Source organism: Pantherophis guttatus, chromosome 2 (assembly GCF_059756535.1).
Source record: "Pantherophis guttatus breed Tessera chromosome 2, ASM5975653v1, whole genome shotgun sequence".
NCBI classification, from domain to species: Eukaryota; Metazoa; Chordata; class Lepidosauria; order Squamata; family Colubridae; genus Pantherophis; species Pantherophis guttatus.
In genome coordinates, this window is record NC_142064.1 from 143164593 (window position 1) to 143177462 (window position 12870).

A 12870-nucleotide genomic window follows, 5' to 3' on the forward strand; every position below is an offset into this window, starting at 1 on the left:
GAGTTTCCAAAGGTTTTATTGGAAAAGGCAAGTTTTTATTACCCATGGAAAGTCCATGACAAGGGTAGGGGCTCCTTTATCTCAGAAAGAAGTCATTCCAGAAACTTTTTGGCATGATTTCCATTCTTCAGTCTCTGTTGAGGGGGGGAATCATAGGCTGATGGATACATCCCTCTGCCATCCATTGGCTCATTCTTAAAATCTATGTTGCTAATCACAATAAGACTATTTAGGGACAGCTCTTATAACATCTTGATTTACTTCCTTAGCATGCCTTCCATATTATCATCCCCCTTCTCCTCTTTCAGTATTGAGACATACATTTAAACTTAGGTATCCACTTTATTCATTTATGAAAGAGTGTCTTGAGTCCTCTTGCTCAGGAGCCTTCTGGTACAACCTTGCATAGAAGTCAACCTCACTTAATGTAACTTCCTTCTATGTAGATTAGAAAGCCATAACAGTCTGGGGTTCTCACCTTTAGTAGTCCTTCATCCTTTTGTATGGCTTATTATAGGGTCAGCTGCTGCACTGCAAAAGTTTCAAGATGTCTGGACCATACATACCATACCATACTGGGTACCTACGAGACCGTCTTTTGCCACCAATAGCCTCCCATCGACCAGTTCGTTCTCACAGGGAGGGACTACTCAGGGTACCGTCAGTCAAATTATGCCGACTGGCAACTCCCAGGGGGAGGGCCTTCTCTGTGGGGGCTCCAACCCTTTGGAATGAACTGCCCCCGGAGATACGAAATATCCCTGATCTCCGTGCTTTCCGCCGTGCCCTCAAAACCCTGATGTTCCAACAGGTGGGGCTAAACATATGAACATGTGAATGATTTTTTAAAATGTTATCTAATTCTGGGTTTTATTTAATTGACCAAACTAAGTAATAATTTTAATTAGCAATTTTATGATGTTTGTGTATCTATATTTTTCTTGACTGTACACCGCCTTGAGTCCTACGGGAGAAAGGCGGTATAGAAATATAATAAATAAATAAATAAATAAATAAATAAATAAATAATAAAAAATAAATAAATAAATAAACAAACAAACAAACAAACAAACAAACAAACAATAAATAGAGATCAGTTTGCAAATTCTTCACTGTGACTTTCCTGCATGGATCACGGCTTTTGTGAAGGATCTTCTGTTGGGCTTTTGGAGGACTGTTGATGGTCATTACAATTATTATTGTAAGCTATTTTACAGCTTTTGTGGCACGTCTGTTATTGTTATGAGCTACCCAAAGCCCGTGACTGTGGAGTAGCATACAAATACTGCAAGTAAATAAGTAAATGGGCTTGCTGAGGATACTGTTTTTTTTCCTCTTTCCCTCTGATAAGCGCAACAAATCATCAGCCCACACAAGTAGCATTTTACATTTCAAAAAATGTGTTTTACTAGTCCAGCAGGAGCTCTGGTAAAAGAGGGACAGAAAGTAACATTGCCTAGGCTGATTATATAGGAAGACAGAAGTGCTCTATTGATCTTCTGGATGGCTATTTTCTCACCTATACAAGTTGCCTGGACACCCATGGATACTACTCATGCTTCAATCAGCCTTTCTCATCTCACACAATCTAACGCAACACATATGTGTGTTGTAACTGCAGTTCCCAGGATTTCCAACCAATAGATATGCTGACTGGAAATCTAAAATTTGGAAGGTTTGACCTGTGGAGGGCATCAAGTTGGAGAAAGCTGGCCTGAGTACAAGATTTGCTTGTTTCAACAGTATTGCTTGTATAGAGAAAATTGCATTTGGAATTATTATTAAAACAAGAACTTGCTGGCCTTTCAAAAGGCCTTGAAGAACTAGTTTTGTTATCAAGTCCAGGGTCCTAGGAGTGTGATAGAGTCTCTGCCATGATTATGTTGACCTGCTGGTTGTTGTTGTTGAAACTTCAGTTTTGATATATATTATTTCTTGATTTGTTATAATCTTTTTATTCGGTTTTTAATCCTTGTTACCCAGACTCATGTATTGAGATAGGCAGCTTCTAAATTAAATGAATGACTAAAGAAATAAATGTAGACCTTATCTTGACTATTGGGTAGCTCAATCGGATTGACCTGGATTGTAATGTTGTCTGCAGGCATCCTGTTTGCAGAGAATCTCTATATATTTATCACAATAAATAGCCTTTCTCTTCACATACATGCCATCAAGCACAGTAACATTTCTATGCCTAATAATAAAACATATGATACTTTGCTTGAACTCTTCACACAGCCTGGCTTTCTCTGAAGAAAGCAGCCATAATCAAAGGAACACCAACACCTGCTGAGTTAATATTGACTTAAGATACTAAGTCAATATTTTTCCATTTAATTGTTTGGCAAAAAGGCTCCCAATTGCATATTACCAGCTCATAAACATATATACAGATCCCCACCTCAATAAAAAAGATCATCCTGTGGATGCTGAACAGCCATGTCTCAATATATTTTAATGCAGCAAATGGCTTCTCCTGTAGTAGATTCTGTGTAGATGCTACTAGTTGGTGTAGGAATACTGAAATACGTCTTCCAGCCAATTGAGTCATTTATTTTCATGGTGCAATGACTGTGACTGTAATACCTTTTCTGGCTGTTCTCCTAGGTACATATAGAGCTTGCCAAATCTTTTTAAATGAAATGATGGTTTTGTCTGTTTGTATACTTGTAAATAAATTATTCCTATTAGACTACATAATCTATATATCTTGTATGTGCCTCCTGGACATGTAGCATTACAAGAGAAATTACACAAAACATTGGAAAATTAGGATATAACTTTAACCTTTAAAGGGCGGATGGGCATGTTGTAATGTTAACTGCCTTTTTATTGAACGAATGAAATGTAAAGACAGGTACTAAAATAAAAAGAATGAAAGAGGTAAATAAACCAAGAAATAAAACTGGATAGGTAGAAATGTTATTAAAGCACAGACCATGGAAATGTAACTGATCTAAAAGCCGGTCAGAGTTAGCAGCTGAAGGGTGTGCCACCTTCAGTTTAGAGCTGACGTCAACAGTACATGCGAGAGTCTTGTCATGACGGTGGTATTTGGCATGGAATCCATGGGGCCTTTTCATGATTGCTGCTTCACATAGCTTCAGAGGAAAATTGAATAAGGATCGTGTGAGTACAAAGCATTTGCTCTCCTTCAAAGCTAAGAAACTTCTTCTCTTATCTTGCCACATTGCTGCCTATGTGTCTGTGAAACGAAACAGAAGAGCTGTCTCTTCGTTTTGTCAACCTGAAGAAAGTTTTTCTTATATTCCTGCTTACAGATGCAGCATTGCAATAGGAGTGAGGTGCAGTGGCAATTGTAGTTGTGGCATAATGCTGAACTACAATTCCCAAGTACAGCTCCCTGTTCTCTCAACTGAACGTGCAGGCTTGGGCTGTTGGGAAGTGTGGTTCAGCAACATTCAAGGAGGCCGCAGTTATCCTGTCTCCGCCTTCTCGTGTCACATTACATTGGTGTGTTTTTCAGGTACTGTAACTCTGGCAAATTTCATAGTTGTCCTTTGAGTATATGCTATCAAATCGGTGCTGCCTCTTAGTAATCCCACACAGACCTTCTCCAGGATGATCTGGCTCCAAGTTGGTCCTTCAAGTCTTCCAACTGCATACCAATTGCTTCTGAAATCAAATGCATCCCTCTTGCTGCTGGTTTTCCTCTTCTCCTCTTTCCTTCCACCTTTCTTAGCAGTAAGGACTTCCCAAGGGAGCTGGGGCTTTGCATAATGTGTCCAAATTAATAATAACTTGATCCTACACCATCTGAAACTGATGTACCTTTCATAATTGTCCTTGGAGGCATTAACAATGGTTTCAGTTCATCCAGTGACTAAGCCATGGGTGTCCACAGGGTGAGGCAAGGTGAAGCAGGTTATGATGCATGCATGATAGTGTCATCATGCAACTGACATTTCTCACAACAATGTCATTTAGTATAGATATTGCTATACTAAATGTGGTTTATTTATAGATTACCACATTGCGTGAATTCAGACAATGTAATTTAAAAAGCATGGTTTATAATTACATCTATGAACATAAGCAGTTGGTTAATTTCATAAACCACGGTTAACCAAACCATGGCTTGTATGAACAAAGCCACTGTGTGGGTGTGTACACTACATACTACTTTAGTACTATCAACATAACGCCATGAAATATGGACTTATTGGTTGATTCCTAATAAATAAGAGTCCTCAATAGCATAAAAATAATATAATAAAGGAACAGAAGGATTTTTAGCTATGTCATTAAATCAGTTCTTGGCAGCAAAGCACAGTCTTCCCTTTTTAGGCAGCAACATACAGTAGTTGCATACCATTTTTCAAGAAATTGATAGTCTCGTGTTTTACAACTAATACACAGCTGGAAAAAAAACTCTGCTATGGTACTTAAATCAACCAACCCATATTGATTGCTAAACACATCTTGTCTGGAACCATAAATTGATGGCAAGAGGGTGCTACTCAGAGCTTCCAAGTGGATAAAAATCGCTCTCTTGGGTCCTCATGGAAGGCTGTTAAAGGAGCTGAAAGCATTAAAGATGCTTATCTTCCACATATTGTGCAAAAGTGTTAGATAGAAAAATGCTAAGGCTTTTATTTTCAGTAGTTTGAACACATTTTTTTAAATTTAATTTTATTATTTTTTAAAAAAGTACTTTTAACTTCTTCCCAAAAGTTCTAAGAAATTGTTTCATGAGATTAAGTTAGATATATTAGTTTGAAAGTTTGTCCTTGAATATAGTTCCATGATTTCGGTCTTTTAATTATTCATCTGTTTCTGCTCCTAGGTAGCTGTTAGGAGAAAGACCTGAAGAAGAAAAAGAAATGCATGACAATGAAAGATCAAGTAGTTCATTAATTGTGGGGTGTTTTGTTTTTTTTAAACTGATTTTCTACTTCACTATTTAACTTAGAACAAAGCTAACTCCTCTGCATTTTTACCGAGAAATCATTTTGTGAGGTTTATTCCTGGACAATCTTTGATGGAATTGCAGCGATAGTTACAGTAGCTTTGACAAACATCAGCCAACATGTAATTTTTAAAATCATGCCTGGAAGTCATAGGTAAAAAATATAACATATATTTCAAAGCTTAGATTATTGTACCAGTGGGAAATCTTTTATCCTGGCCCATTTTGATGCTGGAATATTTGGTATTTAGACTTGCCTTGTCCCCCAGCTTGGTCACAACCAAGACCTGGTTTCACAGTCAATCAAGGACAAAAGTCTGCCTCCTTTTCCTGTTTAGCAAAATATCATATTGCACATATTAATATTCTGCTATGTGCTTTGCTTTGTGCCGGAAAGTGTACTGAAGAAAGTACAGTCGTCCTGCCCTTCCTTCCTTCTCAAGGTTTCCTTTTTCTAATCCTAATCACAGATTAATATTGTTTATCAGTATTTCTCAGATTCTCTATTCATCCCAGAGATTATGTTTCTGTTTATTTTCTTTCGCTCTTAGCCTTAATTCTCATTAAGATTTCTTCCCATATTTATTTAAGCGCATATCAAACAGAAATGCATTATACATCATTTGATCCCTACTCTACCCATGCCAGATATTACCCCCACTCCTGTCAATGATCTCCTTGGGTTTATGTAACCTGGTGTCCAATAACTAGTAATTTGGATTGGGTTTTTTTTATATATATATATGTATGCCATGGATTGTGTACAAGTAGTTGTTCTTTCCTCCCCACTTAAAAATATTTATTCTCATGGTTATTTCTTGAACAGGTGGTTTGGAACTCACTGTGCCCTTGTTATGCCCAACTTTTCCAATTAATACATCAAGTACTTCTGCTCAAGGGTCATCAATAGCTTCTGAGATATTATTTTGCACAGAGTCTATTAAGATAGTAGTTTTCTATGGGGTAGATTATTTTCCTCTCTCCATAGCTTATTTTTTTGGGGGGAAACCCCTAAATGTGTTTTAAATATTTTTAATATGTCTGTTATTGTTTTTTTAACTTTGGGGCCAAATTTATATATTTCTTTTTAAACTGTTTTTAATGTTTGTATTCATGTTTTTTACTTTGGCTGTATACCGCCCTGAGTCCTTCGGGAGAAGGGCGGTCTATAAATTTAATAATAAATAAATAAATAAGTAAGTAAGTAAATAAATAAATAAATGTGTGATTTTCCAAGAACAGAAACATTCAACGAAATCTAATTTACTCATTTTCTTAAATAGAGACAAAGTGCTATTGATTTCATGCCTATGAAGGACAAAAGATAGAGCAAATGCAAATGGATTCGTCCATTTTTTTTTTAAAAAAAACAATCCGTAATGTTCTTTTTCCCCTCACAAGATTTTTACAAATTTTAGAAGCGCAGACATAAAGATAGATGAGCTGCTGTGTCAGGCTGCAGTAAAAGAAGGGAAAGGATAAAAACTGTCAGTCACTTTAGAGATGAGCAAATTGAACCTATGATCCCGCTGCATAGGTAGATAAGCCAGATTTGACACTAGGATAATGCAAATGTGATACTCTGAGTGCCTAGTATCTCAGGAGAAGCTGCTACAGAGCTCTGTTGTAGCTACAGAACTAACGTAGCAACCGTGCAAATCTTCCTCCAGCACTCTCGAAAACTACTGTTATCTGTCAGCATTATGTCGCTGTCTTTGAAATGGAAGCACCAAGAAAAACGATGCAATGGCTGGGACATCAGGTGGCCTGTCCTAGAACAATTTCTGCCACTCTGCCATTGGCTAGGACAATGATGGCAAACCTTTTGGGCTCAGCATATCAAAAATTTGGAATTTGCCTGACTTGATTATGCTGACCCAAACATAAACAAAACAATTATTTACATATTCATTTGTTTTTTAAAAAAATACAATCCAATCATATAGGGAAATGTACTGTATTATATAAAGAAGCATCAAATCATTAAACATGAACTACAGGTAAAACAAATTTTTGGGAGGGCCTGGAAGCTGAGTGTGGCCTCTTGGGCCTTCAAAATAATCACACAAGAATGGGGCATACTTTCAAGAATAGTTGTTGGATATTGTGAATGCTTACATGTCATCTTTGACATGCATACAATAGGTTTTGCCCATCACTGGGCTAGGATTACATATTATACTAAACTCAGGTTTTTTTCCCCTCAAACATTAATAACATGTAGAGTTCCCTTGACATCTGAGGATGATGGGACCCTTAATGCAAATGCAAGCAAACCATACTATGGTCAGCCCTAAGCTGTGGAAGTATAAACCCAGATATATGTACAGTGTCTCTGGAACCCTGTGAGGGCCATTGCATTCAGTGAACACACAAGGGACTGTCAGTGCTCCAAAGCTGTGATCAGAATGAAGGAGGGTGATATTAGCCAACTGGAGAGTACTACATGGTCTACTTGCTGTATTCAGGTAATGTTTGTCTTAGGATCAGTTGTCATTTTGTTATATTCCCTTTATCTCAGTTCTTGGGCTGTCTATGGTAATCCATCACAAGGACTGTTTGAATGTGATTTAATATATTATGGAACTGATCATAGGTATCCACTGTAAACTCATGAGGCACAGGTGACAAAATGTGCTTTCATAAGACAAAAACCTACCATTCGTACTTACCAGTACATCTGAATAATGTAGCAGTTATATTTACATCATCATCTTAAAATGCATGTCTTGTCATTTGCTTCCCTTTGCCCCCTTCTGTGGAAGCTATCTGGGGAATTCTGGGAGTTGAAGTCCACACATCTTCATGTTGCCAACTTTGAAATGCCCTGTATGTAGTAAAGCAAAAGCTAGACAGGTGCTTGTTAAGAATTTTAATTTGGATCCCGAGCAACAGATTGTTCTCATTGACCACTCCTGGTGGAAGCCATAAAACATTGTAACGTCACTGCAAGGAGTGATGCAAAATATGTAATATGCATTAGTCATATCATGATGCAGATTACATACAATGCATAATAAATGTCATTTAGGAGATGATGTCTTGACACATGTCATCGCTGCAGGCCCACAAGCCCCAGACTCATATTTCAGGCTGGATCTGAAATAATGGGGAACCATTGTGGTTTATTCCATAATCCATGGTGAACCCATATATAAATTAGGGTAGTAGGGAGCAAGATAGGCAGGTATTGTGGATTGCTGTACAGTTCAAAGGATCTTTTGGACCAGTTGGATTATTGATTCTAGGCAGAGTGGATCACTACCATAAAATAAAACCATGTCCCATAATCCACAATACTTTTACTGGAATCCAGTCCACGTTCAGGATTTTTTGTTTCTTAAAGCCTGAAAAGCTTGAGTGAAGGCCATGGATTTGGGGGAATGTAGTCCCAGCCCATTTGGAAGATTAGAAAATATTTTGTAAGCATTATTGACAATTGAACAGTTGAGGTTTTCTTCAGAGATGGAGCCAGGATAGAATGTTGCAGATTCCAATGGAATTTGAATAGAACGAAGAGGTTTTGGGAAGCTTCAAAGCGAATCTTAAAGAGTAGGACCTCACAAAATTTGCCACATTGTAAATGGAGTATGGGAAAAGATGAGTGTTCCCTAGCTTTCTGGGTACTTTCTCACCGAATGGAGTGCCACTGAATGGAATGGTTCAACCCATACGTTGGCTTTTTGAATTCTGCCCTGCTTAATTTTTGTAAGTTAAAAAAAATACCTGACCAACGAATGGAGAGTTGAGAGTGTTGGCAGGGAAGTCCGGTGGAACCTGATTGTGATGGAAGATTAGGCAGGAGAGAGCAAGTCGCTCTCAGCAAAAGAAAATACCAAGCCCTCCTCTTGCTCTGAAGTTTATTTAAGCAAGTATTTGATATCAGTCCTGAAGCCCAAATACCACATGAGCAGGTATAAAAATAAACGGCTGACAAGTTTTTCTCCAGGCACTGTGTGCTGCCTCCAGAAACATTCAGCCCGAAAGGAAGCACCATTGCACCACTTTTCTTTGCTTTAAAAAAAAATGCCTTCTAGGTTAGCTTGCTGTAATAAAAACACCTATGTAAAAAAAAAATCAGTTTCCCACAATGAAGAACAGATGTTGCTTCTTGCATGCAAAATAAGCTAATCCTTTCTTGAGGTTTTAGAAGCCTCTGTTAATAATGGCAACCGTGGCATCACTAGCTGCTTCACACATGTGGCACCAATTTAGAAAAGTCTTAAATCCAATTCAGAGAGCTGGTTTTGTTTTCTCAGGTCCAAAATATTTCGGAAGGAAATAGCTAAAGTAATGTCTTCTGGCACACTCTAAGGGTTTTCATTGACTGAGATGGTTGAGGACATTAACCTATGGTTAATAGAATCATGGCTTACTCAGTTAACTCTGGGGTTGCATTCCTCACAAAACAGCAATTAACCACAACGGCTGGGTTTGTACAAGATTAGATCAAGCCTCTGAGCTGAGCTCAACTCTTGGTGACCACGTGGATACATCTATATAGTTTCCTTGGCAGGATATGGAAGTAGTTTGCAGTTGCCTTCTTCCAGGATGTTTCCCCCCCCCTCAACCTACCCCAAAGTAGGTTGAGATCTCCTAGTGGTCTCCCATCCACTAAGTAGATGTTGCAGGCTGATGCAAATTCCTGCTTTCCATAGAACCTTTAGAGATCCAAACTGAAGCCTTGCCCAGCTGTATTAACCAGGCCAGTGGCTTTGTTTGGCTCTTCTAGAGCAGCCAAGCTTTGCATCCTAGCGCAACCTTGTATGAACCTAGAGAAATAGGCAAATGAACCACATTTCCACTGATGGCAGCCTCTGTATTAGGACCAGAACAGAGTGTCCTCCCTAGAGAATTGGCTGGCTCTGCTATCCTTTGGGTGGTCAGCAAAATTCATTTTTTTAAAAAAAAACATTTATCCTGGCTTTTAAATATAAAGGAGTATGTGAATGAATCAAATTTGGCTTTCTAAGGTTTTGGCTGCAACCTTTCAACACGGTTGTGTGTTTCCGTAAATGGGGTTCCACCCTGACATCCGAGCGGTAGGTAGCAAAACATTTTAAATGAATTTAAAAAAAAAATGAATTAAAAGAAACCCCGTTGGTTTTAAAGTTATCACAGACTTTATTTTCATTTTATTTTTGTTCATGGGTTAAAAAAAAATATTTTTTTCCGTGAAGGCCTTTCCTGAAGGCAGGTTCTCCTCCTCCTTCTCCTCAGCAGAAACCCGCTTTTAACTCTGCCTCTCCACATCAGCGAGCAAAAAACCAATGGAATGAGAAGCAGCCGCGGCGGCGGCGGCAACCCAAAGATAAACGATGAGGGCCCGGAGCCTCGCGAACTCCTCCCTTGCCCGCCTACCGGGGGAGCTGCGCTAACTCTGACGTCATTTTGATCCGTGTCCGCACATGGGTGTGCAAATGTTCTGAGAGCGGCGCAGGTGGCCCCAGCCAGCTCTTAGGACTGGGAGGAGCGAGAGAGCTCGAAAGCGCCGTTTGGCTAATCTGGCCGGTAGGGTTGCCTCTTTTTTTTTTTTTTTCCCCTTCCCTTTCTTCTCTCTCTCTCTCTCTCTTTTTTTAAAAAAAAAACCCTCCTTGGTCTAATTTGCTATTATTGATGCAAAAAAGAGATCCAGGGACGCCCCGATTCGCTTGGAGCGAAGTCGTCCGAAACCAACACTCCCTTCACACACACACACCTCTCCCCTGCAGGACGAGAGCGCTCTTTTCCGAACGGAAGATCGATTTGGGATTTTTTTCTCCCCTCCTTCTTCTTCTTTTCTTTCCATCCTCTGTACTTCTTTTTTTCTTCTTTTGCTAGTTTAACCAAATTGGCGGAGTGAAGGAAGGGCGAAAGAGGGATGGCTCGACCTCTTCCTTTGAACCCATCTTTCCTACCCCCAACTTACGGGGTGCTGAAATCCCTGCTGGAAAACCCGCTCAAGCTGCCGCTGCATCACGAAGATGGTGAGAGAGAGAGAGAGAGAGAGAGAGAGAGATCGTGTGTGTGTGTGTGCGCGCGCGCGTGTGTAACAGGGGAAGGAGGAGTGTGGCGGTGGGTTTCCCTATTGCCCTCACCCTCCACCCCTCCGCCCCGCTTTATGGTCCTGCGGGTTGTTGTAAGGCTTACAAGCCGTGCTCAAGTTTTACGGAAAGCGGCGATCGAGCCGTGCGAACAGAGGCGCGCGTCTAAACCCTAGCGTTGCTTTTGGGAATAAGGGCTTTTTGCGCGTCGAGGCGGGACGCGGACAACTCCGCGCAATCTGAAGCGCGCATTTTTGTTTCGGCTCGCTCGCCGGAGGCTGCAGTTGCAGGCTTAAAGATCCTTGGGAATTGGTTCTGCTGAATCAAGCGGGATTCATTTCCATGTAAACACGCCTAGGATTACCCCGAGTGGTAACAACGATTCTTTCTAATCCTGCCTCTTTTTGCCTCTCTGTATGTTAGTCGGAGATAAGTCCAACTCAATACACTGGACTTACCCTCAAGTAAGTATGCCTAAAAAAATACAACAACAACCCGGCTGCAATAGCTTGCTACTCTTTGCTTAAAAAAAAAAAAAATAGCGCGTGCGGTGTGTTTATAGTGTAGCGTCAAAAGTGACCGTACTTTTTATCCACCGGATAGTTTATTTTTGGTTGGCAGGTTCCCTGGTACATTGCAGCTGCTCTTTTGGGTAAAGTGCCTTCCGATACCACAATTTGCCAAGATGTCAGAAAAGAGGGAAATTCGGGTCAGAGTGTTTGTATTGTGCACTTCTGAGAAGTAAATCCTCCCCCCCCCTTTTTTTTTAGTGTCGTTTCTCTCAGGTAAATTGGGATTTTTGCAGTATGGTTTTACAGAATCTAGCAGCTCTTGCCCTTGTTTGATTTAAAAGTCAGAGCATTTAATTTCTGTGGAGGCGATTTTGAAGAAAGTGTATGCCTTGAACTGTAGGCCCTCCCCATACTGCTTTTCTCTGCATTACATGGGGCATACATTTATCCATAAATGTGTGCACACAGCTCCCCCCCCAATACACATAAGACTACTTAAAGCCTATTTTTTTTAAAAGAAATCTGGAGAGACTTGTTTCATACATGAATCAGAAATTTTACTGCATTCCTGAAATCAGAACTTGCAGCATGTATTTTCCCCCTAAAGGTACTAGTAAAACCATTAAACTCTAATGCAGTTAAAAGTCAATAATAGCTAAGCATTGTACAGCATTCAACAATTCTCTATGATTTTCTAGGTAATATTCCCTATTACCTATATTTTAATACTTGTGCAGTGTAGTTTAGACTCATCTCATTCCTGTTGACTATGAATCAATACACATTTTTTTCCATAAGAAAACCCCAAACACAAGAATAGGATATCAAGATTAATTATGTTGATGTAATGTGTCATTCTGAAAAGAAAGTTTTTGGGGTAGTTCTTTTAGAACTGATAACAACTTGAAATATTTCCAGTGCTGAAAGATTGAATGTACAAATAGTAAATGTTTTAATAAAATATATTTGAAGAGGATGACCAGTTGCTGAGAAATGCATTAAGGGTTACTTACACATTTAGGAAGTGGCTGCCAATAGTTATTTGCAGGCATAATAAGTCTAAATCCAATGGATATGAAGAAACAAACTACAAGTTGCACAAAGACCTGTAATTACCATTTTATTGCTACTTTGCTGTAAGAAAAATCCATCAAGGAGGAGGGGGGATTACAATTAATTTTGCAATTTCCTACACAGTGTACAAAAAGTTCTGGTTCTTGGCTTCAAAACAAATGTGCATTTCAAAACAATCCCAGGCATAGGAGTAGAAGAAAGAGGAGATACAAATCTGGAAATGGTTGTAGGAAGAAGCTAAAAAGGGGCTTAATATTTCCAGCCTCTCTATTGCTGCTGCAAGTTTATTTTTAACCAGTCTTGTGAAATGCAGTTGTGACTCCCCTGG

General features: G+C 39.4%; 1 protein-coding gene across 3 annotated transcripts in view; it reads left to right on the forward strand.

The window, feature by feature from the left end:
• Window positions 1–10288: 10288 nt before the first annotated feature.
• Window positions 10289–12870, forward strand: part of HLF (HLF transcription factor, PAR bZIP family member) — a 76718-nt gene continuing 74136 nt past the window's right edge. Inside the window, exons 1-2 of one of the 3 annotated variants that reach the window (XM_034412482.3) lie at window positions 10289–10444; window positions 10754–10899. In XM_034412482.3, coding sequence (XP_034268373.2) covers window positions 10794–10899 — 106 coding nt within the window. In that variant the 5' untranslated portion in view covers window positions 10289–10444; window positions 10754–10793. Of the gene's footprint in view, window positions 10445–10753; window positions 10900–10951; window positions 11421–12870 lie in introns of those variants that run through there. The other 2 variants (XM_034412483.3, XM_087886944.1) reach the window with 2 other exon arrangements.